Source organism: Acipenser ruthenus, chromosome 18 (genome assembly GCF_902713425.1).
Source record: "Acipenser ruthenus chromosome 18, fAciRut3.2 maternal haplotype, whole genome shotgun sequence".
In the NCBI taxonomy this organism is placed as follows: Eukaryota; Metazoa; Chordata; class Actinopteri; order Acipenseriformes; family Acipenseridae; genus Acipenser; species Acipenser ruthenus.
Genome location: NC_081206.1, coordinates 32,034,429 through 32,055,528, shown reverse-complemented (window position 1 = coordinate 32,055,528; position 21,100 = coordinate 32,034,429). Strand labels below are relative to the sequence as shown.

Here is a 21,100-nt window from a genome sequence, read left to right as displayed (position 1 = left end):
TTTTATGATTCTACTGAATCAGTCAAACTTATTTTGCGATACCATATCTTAACCCGCCCTGTATTGTGTTTGACCCCACCCCGGTTTCCGTTAACCTTAATGTTACCCCCATACTATGTTATGACTTTTCCTAAGTTGGGGTCACGAACTTATGAACAGTAAATAACAACTGTTAGGCGTGTCTTTATTGTTTGTGTGTAGCTGTGTATGCACGAAGAAAATAAAATGCTATAACCTGGTCTTTATTATTATTATTATTATTATTATTATTATTATTATTATTATTATTATGTCTGGAAAGGGCTGCACCTGTCTGGAGAGATGTTTATAATCAAGGTTTGTACAAATCTCTCCAAGGCAGAGGTTACTAGAGGCTCATTTTCTCAGCATCTCTCTGATAAAGAGGTTCAGAAATGAGCCGTTGCGAGTGACTGTCACAAATGTTTTGTCACAAGTATTACAGCACTTCATGTCCTGTTTTTGTATATATCCAAAACACCTTCACGAATAATAACATTTCTTCATCAATGTCCCAGTGAATTATGAGCACTTTGTGAAGGTGTTTTTTACATGCTTGAAGTTCTGCACTTTGCTCAGCTTCATTCATTCCCTTCTGCAAATCTGAAGGTGCAACACAGTGCTGGCTTCTGTGTAATGCAATGCTTGTGTAATGCTATGTGTAATTCAATATATCTTGGAGTTTATTATAAGGAGAGTTTACATTCATTTCTAATATTTAATATAAAGGAGTGAAATCTATGCCAAGGGCTGTTTCAATGTGTTTGAAATAGCACCGGGTCAGTATCAGCGATCATAACAGACATGCCTCCTGTAAATTCTGAACAGAAGTGTCTTGTATCCAGTTCCAAGCCAGATCTCCCTAACAATAATAACACACACACACACACACACACACACACACACACACACACACGCGCGCGCACGCAGGCACGCACGCACGCACGCACGCACACACACACACACACACACACACACACACACAGAATGTGCATCTGTAGAGACTAAGGGTTAACAGACATGCAGAGGGAACAGTACAGACAGCACTGAGACGATGTGCAATGCAATTCTTATGAGGGAGAGAGAGAATTGGTACCACACAGACACACACGCACACATACACACGCACGCACGCACGCACGCACACAGACACACACACACAGACACACACACGCACACACGCACACATTCAGACACACACGCACACGCACAGTCACAGAGAGGCGCTCCATCACAGTTAAGTCGGTCGGACTAGCTGCTGCCTGCCAGTCTGCCTGCATGCTTAGACCCCACGCTCGCTGCAGGATCGATAGCGGCTTTTGTTTGTATTTTTAAATCAAGACCGAGACACGATCGCTCCTCGACGACCGAACTACAAACCGAACCTGCTCCACGTCCAGACTGCGCTGAACTAAACAGAAGCACGCAGTCTTGTGCGGGTAAGGGGAGAGGCGGGTGCGTATGTCGCTGTGCAGGCTAGTATTGTTACCCGTGTTCTTATCAGACACACAGAGAGGCGCAGGCATGCTGGGAGTGTCAGTGCATGGCGTGTGGGGTGTTATTCATGCGTCTACATGCATGCTCATGTGTACAGGTCTGTATTGAAAACAGAACGTATGTAATGAATACATTGGAAATACACTACAGGGAGGGGAGGGGTAGAGTCGCATATCATACAGCAAACAACAGGCAGCTGAGATTATTAAAAAAAAGATTATTATTTGTATATTATTATTATTATTATTATTATTATTATTATTATTATTATTATTATTTTGTACTATTTATATATCTTTATATACAGATTATATTCTATTATTAATATCGATTGTTTAGTAGTAATTCAGTAGAGATTCGCATTGCAATGATGTCATGTGTTGAATCAGTCACGCTATATATATATATACGCTATATTATTATTATTATTATTATTATTATTATTATTATTATTATTGATATTATGTTTTTGACACCCGCACAGCTCGAGTGAAAGCGAGAAGAGAAATCCGTTTTCTGAAGCGATCTCGTTGGTCTCCGTCTCGATGTTATGCTGCATTGTTGTCTGTCTTTGTAACTGTACAGTACAGCCTATGGTGTCTCGTCACCCCCCATGTAAACGAGATTAATCCATGCATCCCATAAGAGTGTATTCTATTCCTGTTCAAATATAGCCTGCAGTGCATGTGTCCCGCTGTGATAATGGACTTGTCTTTGTGTCTACAGCGCCCTCTTGATCGTCTGATCCCCCTGCCAGTTACTATCTGTCTGTCTGTCTGTCTGTCTGTCTGTCTGTTTGTCTAGCTATAGGTGTAAATATCTATCTTTCAGTCTGTCTATCCGTATATTTGTCTGTAGGTCTACCTGTACATCTGTCTATCCTCACCGCCCCTGACAGCTCTCCACTGCCAAAATCCATCAGCTACAACTGACTGGAGCTGCAGGGGTTTGCTTATCAACATGCGTGCCCATCTGTTTCTTCCTCTCTCTCTCTCTCTCTCTCTCTCTCTCTCTCTCTCTCTCTCTCTCTTTAACAAAAGCTCAACAAAATGCAGAAAGACTAATTCTTTATTTTTTTCTTTTTCCATTTTTTCATTCCTTTCCGCAGACTCTTCCCGATTCCTGTCATGTCTGCTCGCTAGTACTCCCCGATCTCTATGGTGCCACCCCCGCTCTGAGACATGGTCTCCCCTGCAGCTCTGTGTGTCTGCCTGCTTGCCTGGGGCCTGGGGCTGGGCTCTACCACTCCAGTCCCGGAGAGGGGAGCAGCCCCATGTTCCCCCACATCCTTCCAGGGAGAGACGAGCAGCCCAGTGACAGGACTTGAACTGGCCTCTCCTGCAGACAAAGGGAACGAAACAGGAGAAAGGAGGGAGGAGAAAAAATGCCTAAGGAGCACTGCTGCCTCGCCCCCTGCTCCCATACTGGGAACAGGATTTGGGGTGCTGTCACGGAATCCCCTGCAGTCAGTCCTTGTTGTCAGCACCCCCGAGGAGTCTGAGCAGCCCGGGACAGTGCAGCTCCGCTCTGGGAACCCAAGCCTAAGTGCTGTAGAACTGACAGCGTTGCCTGGAGACGTTGCTAGGATACCGTCCTCCCCTAGCCCCGTTGCCATGGGCACCACAAACCGCACCCCATTGGTCAATCAGACTCCAGAAAGAGAGGGGGCGGCTCAACACGGTCTGGAGCTCCTTTCTGGAAGCAAAAATGCAAAGAGAAGGGCGGGTGGAGAGAAGGGAGAGAGGGGAAAGGGGGATGGAGTCACAGAGAAGCTGCCAGCCCCAGGAAGGAGCACAATAGCGGGGCCTGCAAGAGGGATAGATGGGGGGATGACTGAAAGCAGACTTTTGTCTTGGGGGCAGCGTCTCAATATAAAGGCTGGAGGGGCCCCTAGTGAGGTTGTTGGAGGCAACCAGGCTTGGGGGTTGAATCCTACAGGGTTAGGCACAGCCTCGATACCTTCTAGTATCATGGAAGCAGCAACCACAGGGGCAGTGAAACCCAGTGCAGTGACTGCATCACAGCACCCCCTGATGAGAGGGCCAGTGGAACCCAACTGGGGCACAGCTAGACAGGCTGGAGCAGTCCAGCAGGGGGCAGACTCCACACAGCGAGGGGGTGAGATGGAAGATGGAATCCGAGCAAGTCCGGAACATCCTGGGAAGACAGAAGAGGAGGAGGAGGAGGGACCAGGAGATCGGGAATCGGACAGGGAATTGCTTCCGAAACCCAGGAAGACTGGGAAGAGTGAGAGGCTCAGGGGTGGAACAGCAGAACGGCACAAGGAGAGAGCTGGGTTAGCAGAGGAAGTCCCGGGTGCGAGAGATACCCAAACCGACGGTGTGCAAAGGGGCTGGAAATCAGAAGAGAGCAGGGCTGGACTGAGGAACTCAACGCTGCTGAAGATACAGCCCACACCAGACGAGACCAAGTCATCTCAGACAGGCAGCGCAGTGCGACCCCAGTACCCGGGGGTATCGGGTGTAAAGGATACCTGGCATTCTCAAGGGTTCCTCGGGGAGCCTGGGATCAGCCTGACACACAGTCCCGAGGGGGGGCTAATATCCAGCTCTGCTCCCTCCCCCAACCCCACCGTGTCACATCCCGGGACAGGGGGCCCCACACTGCAGGAGGCAGGTGAGTGTGGGGGTCCAACTGCCTGGGGTGAGGTGGGGGGGGAGCTATCAGCTATTTAGTTTAGGGATCTGTTCTATATGACATCACAGTATTAGCGATACTGTTTAATTATTATTATTTAACTATATACATACACACATACATACATACATACACACATACATACATATTGTATAGGGTGGTGTGTAAGACATAAACAAACCTTCACCCACTGCCCTCCCGTGGAGTGGATACCAGCTTGTATCGTACATCACTATATATTCTGTATATAGTAATAAAATATATAAAAACATTTCAAATGTGTTACTTATAGAACATCCATAAAATGACAAATGACAAAATAAACGTTTTGCTTTTTTCGTTCCATGGACAGATTCCTCTGCTCTGTACAGCGTGACAGAGTCTCACCAGACCTCAGCAGCAGAACTCCTCTCCAGTTCCACACAGGATCCCCTGACTGCAGCGGAGACAGCCACTCACTCCTCAAGAGAACCTACTGTAGCAGAAAATGAGGGGACGACTGTCACTCTACCCCCCGAAGGGGCCCCGCTGCCATCAGAACCCTTCGTCTCAGTACCCCGTGAAGGGACCCCACTTGTATCAGAGTCAACCATCACTGTACCCCCTGAAGATATCTTATCACAGTCACCTGACTCTGTACCCCTTGAAGAGATCTTACCACCATCACCTGACTCTGTACCCCTTGAAGAGATCTTACCACCATCACCTGACTCTGTACCCCCTGAAGATATCTTACCACCATCACCTGACTCTGTACCCCCTGAAGAGATCTTACCACCATCACCTGACTCTGTACCCCCTGAAGAGATCTTATCACCATCACCTGACTCTGTACCCCCTGAAGAGATCTTATCACAGTCACCTGACTCTGTACCCCTTGAAGAGATCTTACCACCATCACCTGACTCTGTACCCCCTGAAGAGATCTTACCACCATCACCTGACTCTGTACCCCCTGAAGAGATCTTATCACCATCACCTGACTCTGTACCCCTTGAAGAGATCTTACCACCATCACCTGACTCTGTACCCCCTGAAGAGATCTTATCACCATCACCTGACTCTGTACCCCCTGAAGAGATCTTATCACAGTCACCTGACTCTGTACCCCCTGAAGAGATCTTATCACAGTCACCTGACTCTGTACCCCCTGAAGAGATCTTATCACCATCACCTGACTCTGTACCCCCTGAAGAGATCTTACCACCATCACCTGACTCTGTACCCCCTGAAGAGATCTTACCACAGTCACCTGACTCTGTACCCCCTGAAGAGATCTTACCACCATCTCCTGACTCTGTACCCCCTGAAGAGATCTTACCACCATCACCTGACTCTGTACCCCCTGAAGAGATCTTATCACCATCACCTGACTCTGTACCCCCTGAGGGAGCCCCACTGGTTCCAGGCTGGTCAGACGCTGCAGGTAACTTTTACTCTTCAGGCAGCATGCCAGTAAAATGATTCCACAAGGCATACATGAAAATAAATCTGTACCACATTAAATGAATATATTAGTGGTTTAAATATACTGTAGATAATTAAAATATAGTTCAATTCAAAGTAATCTTTTTAAAATAAACTACATTTTTTATTGTCTTACAACTCTGCAGATGATCTAGATGAAGTCCCTCCCCTTCTCTCCGAAACCCTGCCTCCCGGAATCTTTAACATTTCAGAAACCCCGCCCCCCGGACCCTTGAAAAGTTCAGAAACCCCGCCTCATGGAACGTTCAGAAATCCCAAAACTGCACTCTCTGGAACATTTGGAAATCCCGAAACCCCGCCCTCCAGAATCTTCACATCAGAAACCCCGCCCCTGACAACCAGACTGCCCCCGACGTCTGTCACTATGGCAACCAGCCTGATGTGGCCGCCCGCCGAGGCTGGGCTGGATGATCTGGAGAAACTGGAGTCTGAAGGTAAGGCAGGGCAGTGGAGAGCCCCATGGGGATAGCTACCCTTTATACCCACAGATTCACAAACCCGCTCCTGCGGGTCACACCTCTCTTCTGATGTTTAGACTGGCTTCAGTAGCTCATGCAAATGGGGAGAGATTTTCAAACTAGACAGAAGTAAAGGGTGCAGTGCACCTGTGGACAGCTCCTTGGGTAATACCTTATGTGATGCCAATAAGAGATACAGTGAACCCCGGGCTTGGACACAGTGAAGGTCATCGCATGTACATTGTTATACATGTCTAGAGAAACTCCCATGCAATTGGAATGGGTGTCACTTAGGGGGTCAAACCATGACCTAGCTTGTGATTCACAGAGTAATCAAGGCTTTCTCCCTCCCCTCTGTCTCTGCCTGTCTCTCTCAGAGGATCGAGAAGATAATGTCAGTGAGGATGAAGACGAGGAGGAGGAGGAGGAGTCCCCCGACTCTGATGAAGCTGAGAGTGTGGAGGAGAGTGAGCCCCCGGAGGTCTCCACGACCACCCCCTCGCACAGCCACACCCCCTTCCATCTGCCAGAGGGGTCCGAGTGGGCACAGCGAAACCAGGGGCTGGGTAAGAGAGAGGGGAGAGGGAGTGAGGGAGGAGAGGGGCTGGGTGAGAGAGAGGAGAGGGGCTGGGTGAGAGAGGAGAGGGGAGAGGGAGGGAGGGAGGAGAGGGGCTGGGTGAGAGAGAGGAGAGGGGCTGGGTGAGAGAGGAGAGGGGAGAGGGAGTGAGGGAGGAGAGGGGCTGGGTGAGAGAGGAGAGGGGAGAGGGGAGGGGGAGTGAGTGTGGAGAGGGGCTGGGTGAGAGAGAGGAGAGGGAGCTGGGTGAGAGAGGAGAGAGGGGCTGGGAGGGGAGAGGGGCTGGGTCAATGAGAGGGAGATAAATAAATACACAAAGAAAAGCAAAAACTTAGCTTTTCATAACTGTTAGCTTTTCATAACTATAAATGAGTGCTGTGCTCACAGCTCACCACCAGGTGGGAGCAAAGATAATAAGATTAGTATAATCCAGTGTTCTGCAGTACCTTCTCTGCAGCCTAGAGGGCACCAGTCCTCCATGATAAAATGCCAGTGAAACAATAACTGAAAGCGTAGGAGACTGAGACTGGATTCACAAAGTGTAAACTTACTGCAGGACGTAAAGCTTTGCATGCGTGAACATTTTCAAGAGCACTTAAAAGAGCCAGCAACAGTTTCAAAGAGTTTCGTGAATAACAAACTTGAATGACGTTTCTGTTTTCAAAGCTGCAAATCAATACAATGTTTTCATTTTTAATTTCACCAGATCTCACAGTGGAATCTATCTTTCATTCATTCAAAGACAGAATGACTGTTCTCAATCACGCGGGGTTGAGAAGCATGTGCAGAGCTTGATCTAAGCAAAGCAAATTCCCCCAAGTCAGCGGTTTGATTTCTTTCTTTGTGGTCCATAGCGGTTGCCCTACAAACAGCACAGTACTTGAGCGCTGGGTTTATTGCACCCATGGGGACGCAGGAAATTGATTTTGCTGCATCAGCTTTTAGGAAAGCTGCCTGAAAGATTAATCAGCAATGAATAAAGTAACACGGAAGCTGATTTCTAATTGAATGAAACACGGACAGGAGTCTCTCTGGAATTGACTGTCTGAGAGACGGCTTCTGCTACCCTGTCACTGAATGACTGATTAATGTAACTAGGAACTAAAATACAGGCCCTTATAGAATAAAAATGCCATCCCTAGTTCATCTCTGGTGAATGACATTTGTCAGTGAATTTATTAACTTTCTTTACATTTTTCTAAATTTGGCTCTGTTCAGTGATTAATAGGTATAGATGACAGAGACAGAATCCTGGTTATTCCTGGATTTCCACATTTCCAGAAAATTCCCGAGCCCTGTGAAGTTGGGATCCGCGCAGAGCAGGTTTCTGTTTCCAAAGTCTCTGCGAGGAATTGATCTGGCAGCGACATTTGCCCTGCTCCTGGGAGTAGAGTCAGCGAGGCGTTAGTGATCTCTCTGAATACCCCTCTCTCTCTCCCTCGGCTGGTTGACTCACACTCACCCAGGGCTATCTGCTGGAATGAAGACTGGCTCCACCCCTAAATCACAGGGATGTGCCACATGTGTATTAAACCTGCACACAGTGACCCACAGACATCTTCAGGGTTATTCAATCATAGGATTCCTGGGGAATGGTTTACTACAAAATGTACCTGTCTGGGCTGTCTGTGTGTTTATTACAGTGCCTTGTCTGTGGGTCTCAGTGGCCCATGATAATTGCTGCAATCTCTCATCGCTCCCTGCCTGTGCAATCTCTCATCGTGGAGCTCCCTGCCTGTGCAATCTCTCATCACGGAGCTCCCTGCCTGTGCAATCTCTCATCACAGAGCTCCCTGCCTGTGCAATCTCTCATCACAGAGCTCCCTGCCTGTGCAATCTCTCATCGTGGAGCTCCCTGCCTGTTCAATCTCTCATCACAGAGCTCCCTGCCTGTGCAATCTCTCATCACAGAGCTCCCTGCCTGTGCAATCTCTCATCGTGGAGCTCCCTGTCTGTACAATCTCTCATCACAGAGCTCCCTGCCTGTGCAATCTCTCATCAAAGAGCTCCCTGCCTGTGCAATCTCTCATCGCTCCCTGCCTGTGCAATCTCTCATCGTGGAGCTCCCTGCCTGTTCAATCTCTCATCACAGAGCTCCCTGCCTGTGCAATCTCTCATCACAGAGCTCCCTGCCTGTGCAATCTCTCATCACGGAGCTCCCTGCCTGTGCAATCTCTCATCAAAGAGCTCCCTGCCTGTGCAATCTCTCATCGCTCCCTGCCTGTGCAATCTCTCATCGTGGAGCTCCCTGCCTGTTCAATCTCTCATCACAGAGCTCCCTGCCTGTGCAATCTCTCATCACAGAGCTCCCTGCCTGTGCAATCTCTCATCGCTCCCTGCCTGTGCAATCTCTCATCGTGGAGCTCCCTGTCTGTGCAATCTCTCATCGCTCCCTGCCTGTGCAATCTCTCATCACGGAGCTCCCTGCCTGTGCAATCTCTCATCAAAGAGCTCCCTGCCTGTGCAATCTCTCATCACTCCCTGCCTGTGCAATCTTTCATCACAGAGCTCCCTGCCTGTGCAATCTCTCATCACAGAGCTCCCTGCCTGTGCAATCTCTCATCGCTCCCTGCCTGTGCAATCTCTCATCACGGAGCTCCCTGCCTGTGCAATCTCTCATCATGGAGCTCCCTGCCTGTGCAATCTCTCATCACAGAGCTCCCTGCCTGTGCAATCTCTCATCACGGAGCTCCCTGCCTGTGCAATCTCTCATCACAGAGCTCCCTGCCTGTGCAATCTCTCATCACAGAGCTCCCTGCCTGTGCAATCTCTCATCACAGAGCTCCCTGCCTGTGCAATCTCTCATCACGGAGCTCCCTGCCTGTGCAATCTCTCATCACAGAGCTCCCTGCCTGTGCAATCTCTCAACACAGAGCTCCCTGCCTGTGCAATCTCTCATCACAGAGCTCCCTGCCTGTGCAATCTCTCATCACAGAGCTCCCTGCCTGTGCAATCTCTCATCACAGAGCTCCCTGCCTGTGCAATCTCTCATCACAGAGCTCCCTGCCTGTGCAATCTCTCATCACAGAGCTCCCTGTCTGTGCAATCTCTCATCGTGGAGCTCCCTGTCTGTACAATCTCTCATCACTCCTTGCCTGTGCAATCTCTCATCGCTCCCTGCCTGTGCAATCTCTCATCACAGAGCTCCCTGCCTGTGCAATCTCTCATCGTGGAGCTCCCTGCTTGTGCAATCTCTCATCACAGAGCTCCCTGTCTGTGCAATCTCTCATCACAGAGCTCCCTGCCTGTGCAATCTCTCATCGTGGAGCTCCCTGCCTGTGCAATCTCTCATCGCTCCCTGCCTGTGCAATCTCTCATCGTGGAGCTCCCTGTCTGTACAGTCTCTCATCGTGGAGCTCCCTGTCTGTACAATCTCTCATCACTCCTTGCCTGTGCAATCTCTCATTACAGAGCTCCCTGCCTGTGCAATCTCTCATCACGGAGCTCCCTGCCTGTGCAATCTCTCATCACAGAGCTCCCTGCCTGTGCAATCTCTCATCGTGGAGCTCCCTGCCTGTGCAATCTCTCATCACTCCTTGCCTGTGCAATCTCTCATCGCTCCCTGCCTGTGCAATCTCTCATTACAGAGCTCCCTGCCTGTGCAATCTCTCATTACAGAGCTCCCTGCCTGTGCAATCTCTCATCACAGAGCTCCCTGTCTGTGCAATCTCTCATCACAGAGCTCCCTGCCTGTGCAATCTCTCATCGCTCCCTGCCTGTGCAATCTCTCATCACAGAGCTCCCTGCCTGTGCAATCTCTCATCACAGAGCTCCCTGCCTGTGCAATCTCTCATCACAGAGCTCCCTGCCTGTGCAATCTCTCATCACAGAGCTCCCTGCCTGTGCAATCTCTCATCGTGGAGCTCCCTGTCTGTACAATCTCTCATCACAGAGCTCCCTGCCTGTGCAATCTCTCATCACAGAGCTCCCTGCCTGTGCAATCTCTCATCACAGAGCTCCCTGCCTGTGCAATCTCTCATCACAGAGCTCCCTGCCTGTGCAATCTCTCATCGTGGAGCTCCCTGTCTGTACAATCTCTCATCACAGAGCTCCCTGCCTGTGCAATCTCTCATCGTGGAGCTCCCTGTCTGTACAATCTCTCATCGCTCCCTGCCTGTGCAATCTCTCATTACAGAGCTCCCTGCCTGTGCAATCTCTCATCAAAGAGCTCCCTGCCTGTGCAATCTCTCATCACTCCCTGCCTGTGCAATCTCTCATCACAGAGCTCCCTGCCTGTGCAATCTCTCATCGCTCCCTGCCTGTGCAATCTCTCATCACGGAGCTCCCTGCCTGTGCAATCTCTCATCACAGAGCTCCCTGCCTGTGCAATCTCTCATCACAGAGCTCCCTGCCTGTGCAATCTCTCATCACGGAGCTCCCTGCCTGTGCAATCTCTCATCACAGAGCTCCCTGCCTGTGCAATCTCTCATCACAGAGCTCCCTGCCTGTGCAATCTCTCATCGTGGAGCTCCCTGCCTGTGCAATCTCTCATCGTGGAGCTCCCTGCCTGTGCAATCTCTCATCGTGGAGCTCCCTGCCTGTGCAATCTCTCATCGTGGAGCTCCCTGCCTGTGCAATCTCTCATCACAGAGCTCCCTGCCTGTGCAATCTCTCATCGCTCCCTGTCTGTGCAATCTCTCATCATAGAGCTCCCTGTCTGTGCAATCTCTCATCACGGAGCTCCCTGCCTGTGCAATCTCTCATCGTGGAGCTCCCTGCCTGTGCAATCTCTCATCGTGGAGCTCCCTGCCTGTGCAATCTCTCATCGTGGAGCTCCCTGCCTGTGCAATCTCTCATCGTGGAGCTCCCTGCCTGTGCAATCTCTCATCGTGGAGCTCCCTGTCTGTGCAATCTCTCATCGTGGAGCTCCCTGTCTGTGCAATCTCTCATCGTGGAGCTCCCTGTCTGTGCAATCTCTCATCACAGAGCTCCCTGCCTGTGCAATCTCTCATCACAGAGCTCCCTGCCTGTGCAATCTCTCATCGTGGAGCTCCCTGTCTGTGCAATCTCTCATCACAGAGCTCCCTGCCTGTGCAATCTCTCATCATGGAGCTCCCTGCCTGTGCAATCTCTCATCGTGGAGCTCCCTGCCTGTGCAATCTCTCATCGTGGAGCTCCCTGTGTGTGCAATCTCTCATCACAGAGCTCCCTGCCTGTGCAATCTCTCATCACAGAGCTCCCTGCCTGTGCAATCTCTCATTACAGAGCTCCCTGCCTGTGCAATCTCTCATCGTGGAGCTCCCTGCCTGTGCAATCTCTCATCGTGGAGCTCCCTGCCTGTGCAATCTCTCATCGTGGAGCTCCCTGTCTGTGCAATCTCTCATCGTGGAGCTCCCTGCCTGTGCAATCTCTCATCACAGAGCTCCCTGCCTGTGCAATCTCTCATCACAGAGCTCCCTGCCTGTGCAATCTCTCATCGTGGAGCTCCCTGCCTGTGCAATCTCTCATCGTGGAGCTCCCTGTCTGTGCAATCTCTCATCGTGGAGCTCCCTGCCTGTGCAATCTCTCATCACTCCCTGCCTGTGCAATCTCTCATCGTGGAGCTCCCTGCCTGTGCAATCTCTCATCACAGAGCTCCCTGCCTGTGCAATCTCTCATCGTGGAGCTCCCTGCCTGTGCAATCTCTCATCACTCCCTGCCTGTGCAATCTCTCATCGTGGAGCTCCCTGTCTGTGCAATCTCTCATCGTGGAGCTCCCTGCCTGTGCAATCTCTCATCACTCCCTGCCTGTGCAATCTCTCATCGTGGAGCTCCCTGTCTGTGCAATCTCTCATCGCTCCCTGTCTGTGCAATCTCTCATCGCTCCCTGCCTGTGCAATCTCTCATCACTCCCTGCCTGTGCAATCTCTCATCGTGGAGCTCCCTGTCTGTGCAATCTCTCATCACAGAGCTCCCTGCCTGTGCAATCTCTCATCACAGAGCTCCCTGCCTGTGCAATCTCTCATCGCTCCCTGCCTGTACAATCTCTCATCACAGAGCTCCCTGCCTGTGCAATCTCTCACCGTGGAGCTCCCTGCCTGTGCAATCTCTCACCGTGGAGCTCCCTGCCTGTGCAATCTCTCATCACAGAGCTCCCTGCCTGTGCAATCTCTCATCGTGGAGCTCCCTGTCTGTTCAATCTCTCATCGTGGAGCTCCCTGTCTGTACAATCTCTCATCGTGGAGCTCCCTGTCTGTGCAATCTCTCATCGTGGAGCTCCCTGCCTGTGCAATCTCTCATCGTGGAGCTCCCTGTCTGTACAATCTCTCATCGTGGAGCTCCCTGCCTGTGCAATCTCTCATCGTGGAGCTCCCTGCCTGTGCAATCTCTCATCGTGGAGCTCCCTGCCTGTGCAATCTCTCATCGTGGAGCTCCCTGTCTGTTCAATCTCTCATCGTGGAGCTCCCTGCCTGTGCAATCTCTCATCGTGGAGCTCCCTGCCTGTGCAATCTCTCATCGTGGAGCTCCCTGTCTGTACAATCTCTCATCGTGGAGCTCCCTGCCTGTGCAATCTCTCATCGTGGAGCTCCCTGCCTGTGCAATCTCTCATCGTGGAGCTCCCTGCCTGTGCAATCTCTCATCGTGGAGCTCCCTGCCTGTGCAATCTCTCATCGTGGAGCTCCCTGCCTGTGCAATCTCTCATCGTGGAGCTCCCTGTCTGTTCAATCTCTCATCGTGGAGCTCCCTGCCTGTGCAATCTCTCATCGTGGAGCTCCCTGTCTGTACAATCTCTCATCACAGAGCTCCCTGCCTGTGCAATCTCTCATCGTGGAGCTCCCTGCCTGTTCAATCTCTCATCGTGGAGCTCCCTGTCTGCTGCAAGCTGGGCTCTGTGCCGGGGAGGTTCTTTAGGGGAGGCTGATGGACGACCTCACTGTTTTTAAAAAACTGCTGAAGTGCAGAAATCAACTGTAGATTTTTTTCTATTATTATTATTATATGTAATGTAATTTTAAAAGGGGGAAGCTCATTTCTGGCTGTGGTCCCGGTGCTGCTACGGGACGTTTCCCTTTTAAGTGTGGAAGTGCTTGGTCATCAGCTGCTGAATTGAAGGCCCATCCATTACCGTGCCGAGTGGCAGAGGGGACGCTGGCCGGCCGGCCGGCTGGCTGGACGATGAGGCTCATTAGCACTGAGAGAGGCGGAGGGAGTCGGGCATCACTGTCGGGGGGGGGGGGGGGTCGATAGTAACTGTTTTGTAACTCTTCACTGTTTTTTGTGCTGAATATTTTAAAACTACATGGATTTAAAAAAAAAAACTATTTATGAATGTTCTTATATGTCATATATATGAACCCGTACGCGTCACAATGACATCACAATGACGTGGCGTGCGATTTGTCGATGACCAGTTTCTGCAGTCGAATGTCACTTTGCTATTCGACGAGTCGCTATTCGGTGCCACCTCCCCTATAGACAACTAGTGTAGCTTTTCTTTCTATTTCAATTGCTAGCCCAGCTCATCCCAGCTCTGCTCAGCTCTCCCAAGTTCTCTCATTCTTCTGTGTTTTCAAATCTTTCTTTTTTGTTTTTCTTTCAGTGCGAAGCTGGGTGGAGAAAATTCGAGATAAGGTAGGAATCCATTCCCAGCTCTCTCCCCCTCTGAAACTCACCCTCACCTCTCTCTCCAGTCCCCAGGAAGGCTATGACTGGGGCACTAGCTCCAGTCCCAGCTCTCCCCCTCCCCCTCTCTCCAGACTGGCTCCATTCTCAGCTCTCTCATCCCTCTCCCCCTCTCTCCAGTCTCAGCTGTCTCACCCCTCTCCCCCTCTCTCCAGGCTGGCTCCAGTCCCAGCTCTCTCACCCCTCTCCAGTCTCAGCTGTCTCACCCCTCTCCCCTCTCCCCAGGCCGGCTATGTCTCGGGGATGCTGGCTCCAGTGGGGATCGGTATCGTGGGTGCTCTGTTCATCCTGGGCGCGCTCTACAGCATCAAGGTGATGCACCGCAAGAGGAGGAGCGGCTTCAAGAGGCAGCGGCGGAAGGTGAGGGGGTGGAGAGGAGTCAGGGGGGGAGGCAGTGTAGGATCCTCAGCTCTGTGTATATTGAGTGGAAGGTGAGGGGGTGGAGAGGAGTCAGGGGGGGAGGCAGTGTAGGAGCCTCAGCTCTGTGTATATTGAGTGGAAGGTGAGGGGGTGGAGAGGTGTCAGGGGGAGAGGCAGTGTAGGAGCCTCAGCTCTGTGTATATTGAGTGGAAGGTGAGGGGGTGGAGAGGAGTCAGGGGGAGAGGCAGTGTAGGAGCCTCAGCTCTGTGTATATTGAGTGGAAGGTGAGGGGGTGGAGAGGTGTCAGGGGGAGAGGCAGTGTAGGAGCCTCAGCTCTGTGTATATTGAGTGGAAGGTGAGGGGGTGGAGAGGAGTCAGGGGGGGAGGCAGTGTAGGAGCCTCAGCTCTGTGTATATTGAGTTACTAGAGGGTGAACAAACACTCGCCCTTGACATACAAAATTAAAATCTAAAGATAGGGTTCCAAAAAATGACTCTACTATGCAGATGTCAGACGTTCTCATTACTAGCTGTGTCTCAGATTCAGTAGAGGGAATTAATAATGTGTCTTTATTCTATATATATTATCCAGGGATATATTGTATCACAATTTAGGCTCTTACATAGATGTGGATTATGTTCCTTGCCCGCCTGGTTATTGATTCATGTTGAGTTCTGATCTAATGATTTGAATCCAGTTCAATATCGTTCGTTTCTAACAGCTTAACTCCTTCTTATCGTTTGTGTCATCAGCACGGGGAGATGAGCAACAGGCAGGACCGCGTGATGCTATTGGCCGACAGCTCAGAGGACGAGTTCTAATCCCTCCCACAACCCCGCCCCCCTCCAGCAATAAGCATCGCCCCAAGTCTTGTTATTGCCCCGCCCCCCTCGGAGGCAGCTCTCATCTTCATGACATCATCGAGAGAGTGCTGTGCCAGGCTGCGCTGTGTTCATCTGCACAAGATACTGCAATCCCTCCTTCCTCTCACACTGGAGACAGAGAGAGGGAGGAGAGAGACAAAGAGAGACTGAACTAGGGATGAGAGGTGGGAGTGAGACAGAGAACGAAGGGGTAGAGAGGGAGAGAAGGAAGGGGTGAGAATGAAAGAAGGTAGAGTGAAGAGGTGAGGAGAGGTGGACGGGAGAGGAGAGAGAAAAAGAAGGGTAGGATGAAGATAGAAGGGAGAGAGTAAAATAAGGGAGAACGCAGTTGAAGGGGTGAGAGAGAGGGAAGAGGGGTGGTATACAATTTCACAGGAGAACGGGGAGGGGTGACAGAGAGAGAGAGGGGGAGGGGAGAAAGACCAGAGGTGAGAGAGGAAGAGTGAGCTAGAGAAGGAGCAATGGAAAAAGAGAGGAGCAGGGGTGGAGAAGTGTTTGTAGACAGATAGCTTCCACAGGTAGATAGCAGATAGAGGGAAGGGCTCCCAGTTAGAAAGATGGATGAGTGTTTTACCAGCCATGGCACGAGAACGCACAGACACAGGACCCACCGCTCTTACACACAAGCTGTATCGCTGGAGAACAGATACGCTGAGGCACCGTGGCAAAGGAGGGCACGCGTTTGAACTGTTACACAATCTGAGATGGATCGGCCAATCACAGTGTAAGATAGTGCAGCCAATCACAACTTTAGACTGATCAGCCAATCACACGAAACCATCGCATGCTTCCATTTAATTGATGATAATTGTAAGTATTAATATTGCCAGTAGTATTAGAGGTCACATCCCTGTTAGGACGTCCCAGCAGCCAGTGCACTTCAGCCTGGTAAGAGTGTCTGTTAAGTCTTGTGCACCAAACATGTAAATAGAATTCAAAACATCCGATTCCTTACCTTACCGATAACGTAGAAAACGGGAATGGAGACAGACAGTTTGGAATTGGAGAAGCGAGTGAGAGATCTGGACTGTGCAAGCTGCTGACAGCAGCCTTGGAAACAGACCACGAGAGAAGCCGCAGGAGAAGGAAGAGAAGATCCAGCAAAGCCAGTCCCGGGCCGTAGGTCTTCAGGTGCAGGACTGTTTATTGTTTAGCTGCAGCATGACTTCTGATATCTTGAAAGGTGTGCCAGGGGCTAGCTGTTACTGTTATAGGAGTTCTGTCTCTCTGCCTGTCTCACAGAGAAGCCCCCGACACGCCCCTGCCACGCCTGCCAGTACTGTAGAGAGACGTATTACTGTGTATTGTATTGTACATGCCTCTGATATCATTTGAAATGTACAGCAGGCACGGAAGCAAAGGAAAGCACTTTGTAAACTAGTCCCATTCCTCCTCCTCTTAGTTATTATGACTGTTGTTCTGGTGTTAATATTATTATTGCTGTGACTCTTGCTATTGTTGTGACTGAGTTGCTCGTCTGACTCGTCGTGTTTTTTCAACGGTGCAGTCTTCCCTTTGCTCTCTCAGAGGAGATCCAGGTTTGGTCAGGTCTCTTTTCAATCATAAACTGACCCAACCCCTCCCCCATGCATCAGCTTCTAATGAATCACAAAAACACAGAAGGTCCTCCAGAACCTGTTAAACATACACACATCTTCTTTTAAGGTGAGCATTGTGATCTGCGCATGGGAGGATATCTGTACACTGGATGAGATGGGCAGGGATTCTGGCAGTTCATTATCACATGGTAGAGCACAGCACAGGGGCACTGCGCTTCAGGAAGCCCTGTCCTTAGGGTGATACAGCAAGACCAGGTCCTGTCTGCTCTGTTATTGCATGGAATGTGGTGCAGTTTGAAGCAGACATCTATTCAAACGGACGCAATTAGCCCATACTCAGTTTATTTTACTTGATCACACTTTTCCTTAAATAAACGATGACATGTGGAATCCAGCAGTCTGACTCATTCTTCATAATCAAGGTACACACCATCAGGACAGACCCCCGTCTCAGAGGATCTGCAATGGCAGAGTAGTCCGGCCTGCCACGCCACTGCTACTGCAATGCAACGCGATGAGGCTGTCATTGCTACACTGTCGCAGTCATGATGCCTTCTATAAATAACCCTGGCATGACAACTCTTTAATGACTGTGTGAGAGTGGAGCAGAGCGAGGCTTCACTGTGAGCCTGAGGGGGACAGGGACTGAGGAGAGAGGGGGTGAGGAAAAACAGGGAGCAAGACAAAAGAGAAGGGGACGGGGGAATAGAGAGGGAGGAGGGGAGGGTTAGAGAACATGTTTCGAGATAGATATGAGGGTAAAAGGACGAATGACAGCGCTGCAGAGCTGAGAGTGGAGTGTGTAGACTAGTGCTCATTATTATTAATGTGCTGGTAATGACAGCGCTGCAGAGCTGAGAGTGGAGTGTGTAGACTAGTGCTCATTATTATTAATGTGCTGGTAATGACAGCGCTGCAGAGCTGAGAGTGGAGTGTGTAGACTAGTGCTCATTATTATTAATGTGCTGGTAATGACAGCGCTGCAGAGCTGAGAGTGGAGTGTGTAGACTAGTGCTCATTATTATTAATGTGCTGGTAATGACAGCGCTGCAGAGCTGAGAGTGGAGTGTGTAGACTAGTGCTCATTATTATTAATGTGCTGGTAATGACAGCGCTGCAGAGCTGAGAGTGGAGTGTGTAGACTAGTGCTCATTATTATTAATGTGCTGGTAATGACAGCGCTGCAGAGCTGAGAGTGGAGTGTGTAGACTAGTGCTCATTATTATTAATGTGCTGGTAATGACAGCGCTGCAGAGGTGAGAGTGGAGTGTGTAGACTAGTGCTCATTATTATTAATGTGCTGGTAATGACAGCGCTGCAGAGCTGAGAGTGGAGTGTGTAGACTAGTGCTCATTATTATTAATGTGCTGGTAATGACAGCACTGCAGAGCTGAGAGTGGAGTGTGTAGACTAGTGCTCATTATTATTCAGGTTCAGGGCAATTGTTAGCTTTAATAACTTTTCCCGTCTGTTGGTTTATTTCTTATCTCACAGTATATCTGGAGACACTAACAAGCTCTTCTGCTCAAAGTTTTGGATCGATCCTGTCCTTAACCTTTTGAAAGTAAAACTCCAAAAGGCGAGACAAGAAGAGAAAAAAACGCAGAGAAGATAAATCTGTGCCATTCATCCATCGAGTCACCTTGGATATCAGAGCTCAGGCTCTTCAGCAAACAAACCCAGAATAGACTCTGAAATGGAGCCGGCAGGCTGGGAGCGAGACACAGCCTGAAAATACACGGAATAAAACCCTGGGAATTGGATCTGGTGGAAAGTGCTATTTTCCTGTTTGTTTTTTGTTGTGATGTTTCCAGTGGTTGGGAGTTATTCTTGACACACCTGTACTCTGCGTCGATGTTGTTTTGAGCTCAGGAGCAGCTCTTGTGTTGTACTTGCTGGTTTCTCTTTCAGACTCGTGTAACACAGGCTACATCAGAACAGGTAGAAGAGCCAGCTCTCTACACTACGTGTGATTCAGTCATTAACCAGGCCCCGCATTCTCTGAGCAATCCAGTACTAATAATAATAATAATAACAACAACAACAAGGTCCAGATGAACGCACTAACAGAGTTCATTTGAAGGTTTTCACTGCGGCTTCCCGTCGTCTCTCGAAGGTCGTGCTCGGAAGGCTGTTTAGTATTTGATGTATTTAATTAGCGGGCTCCTGCAGCGATGCCTGGGTTTCCTCACAGCAGGGCTCCAGTCCCCGGGGGGCAGCGCAGACAGACCCTCCTAATTGGATTATTAGTCACCGCTGTCAGGGCTCCTTCATCAGTGCCCTGTGTGGGGAAGACCTTGTAATTGTATTTTTGTTTTAGCTATACTGTACACCGAATACCCCCGGATTCTGATCCCTCCTGTATACTTTGCTCTATTATTTAATGCCCATACTGTCCTTACCACAAAGCTGTCCTGTACGACTGCAGACATTGCTTTGTTTAATGTATCCGTGATTTTAAACACAACACAATATAAAACTGCGTTGCAGCTTCCTGGCACCTAATCACTTCCTGTGTCACTCCAGCACAGAAATCAGCAAAAGAAGTGACCAGGTACAAGGAAGCAGAAGCTGGAAATGAAATGGAGACAGACAGACAGACAGGCAGGCAGGCAGACAGACAGACAGGCAGGCAGGCAGACAGGCAGGCAGGCAGGCAGACAGACAGACAGGCAGGCAGGCAGACAGGCAGGCAGGCAGGCAGGCAGGCAGGCAGGCACACAGGCAGGCAGGCAGGCAGGCAGGCAGGCAGGCAGGCAGGCAGACAGACAGACAGACAGGCAGGCAGGCAGGCAGACAGACAGGCAGGCAGGCAGACAGAGGGGAGGAGACACTTCCTTACCCAGACACCATGACCTGGGAATAACATTAGGTATCGATCTTGTGTATTTGAGAATGTGTTGACAGACTGTTCCTGTGTTCAATATGTAAGAAAGAAAGAAGAACCCAGATCTCCTGTGTTTTCCCCTCTCTTTCTTTTCGTTCGATCAGCCCTGTCCGTGTCTAATCCTGCACCGCCACTCGCCTGCGTTACAGGTTACAATGAATCCAAACATTTGTGGTGCTGCTGCCGTTCTTTTAAAAGCAATTATTAAATTCTCAGCCTGCTTGTTTCTTAATGGCTTATTGAATTCCCCCGCTGAGCGAAGGAGGCTCATTTAGAAGCAGACAGAGAACCTGGAAGCAGCCCAAGTCCCTCCCTGCCGCTCTGCAGTCTCTCCGAGAGACGCTGTGTGAGGTTAATCAACACTGCGGACAGGACACACGGAGACATGTGTGCTATAGCTGCCTCTGACCTCTGACCCCAGACGTTATGGTTCATGTAGAATGCAGCATGAGGTCACGAGGTCACAGGGAACAATTCCGTAAGCATGTCAGGTGAATGACCTTGCGTGCCCTGGAAATACTGCACTGGACCCCCTTCCACTCCCAGAGATATATACTGCACTGGACCCCCTTCCACTCCCAGAGATATATACTGCACTGGAACCCCCTCCTCCCCCAGAGATATATACTGCACTGGAACCCCCTCCACCCCCAGAGATATATACTGCACTGGAACCCCCTCCACCCCCAGAGATATATACTGCACTGGAACCCCCTCCACCCCCAGAGATATATACTGCACTGGAACCCCCTCCACCCCCAGAGATATATACTGCACTGGAACCCCCTCCACCCCCAGAGATATATACTGCACTGGAACCCCCTCCACCCCCAGAGATATATACTGCACTGGAACCCCCTCCGCCCCCAGAGATATATACTGCACTGGAACCCCCTCCACCCCCAGAGATATATACTGCACTGGAACCCCCTCCACCCCCAGAGATATATACTGCACTGGAACCCCCTCCGCCCCCAGAGATATATACTGCACTGGAACCCCCTCCACCCCCAGAGATATATACTGCACTGGAACCCCCTCCGCCCCCAGACCGCTGGCTGGGTTTCATTAGCACGCCTGATGAATGGAGGTTTCAAGCAGGACTCCTGCGTGCA

The 21,100-nt window shown here is 50.2% G+C and overlaps 1 protein-coding gene across 3 annotated transcripts; it reads left to right on the top strand.

The window, feature by feature from the left end:
• The first annotated feature begins 1,113 nt into the window (after window positions 1-1,113).
• On the top strand, window positions 1,114-17,488 carry LOC117413511 (armadillo-like helical domain-containing protein 4). 3 transcript variants are annotated; one of them, XM_058990548.1, is made up of 8 exons: window positions 1,114-1,457; window positions 2,624-4,152; window positions 4,526-5,599; window positions 5,787-6,095; window positions 6,497-6,685; window positions 14,213-14,244; window positions 14,521-14,655; window positions 15,408-17,488. In XM_058990548.1, exons 2-8 carry the CDS (start codon window positions 2,697-2,699, stop codon window positions 15,474-15,476), a joined length of 3,264 nt encoding a protein of 1,087 aa, XP_058846531.1. In that variant the 5' UTR covers window positions 1,114-1,457; window positions 2,624-2,696; the 3' UTR covers window positions 15,477-17,488. The 3 variants fall into 3 exon arrangements, with proteins under 3 accessions (XP_058846531.1, XP_058846533.1, XP_058846534.1); XM_058990550.1 differs by having other exon boundaries at window positions 1,114-1,473; XM_058990551.1 differs by lacking the exon at window positions 1,114-1,457 and adding an exon at window positions 1,503-1,612.
• The last annotated feature ends 3,612 nt before the right edge of the window (window positions 17,489-21,100 follow it).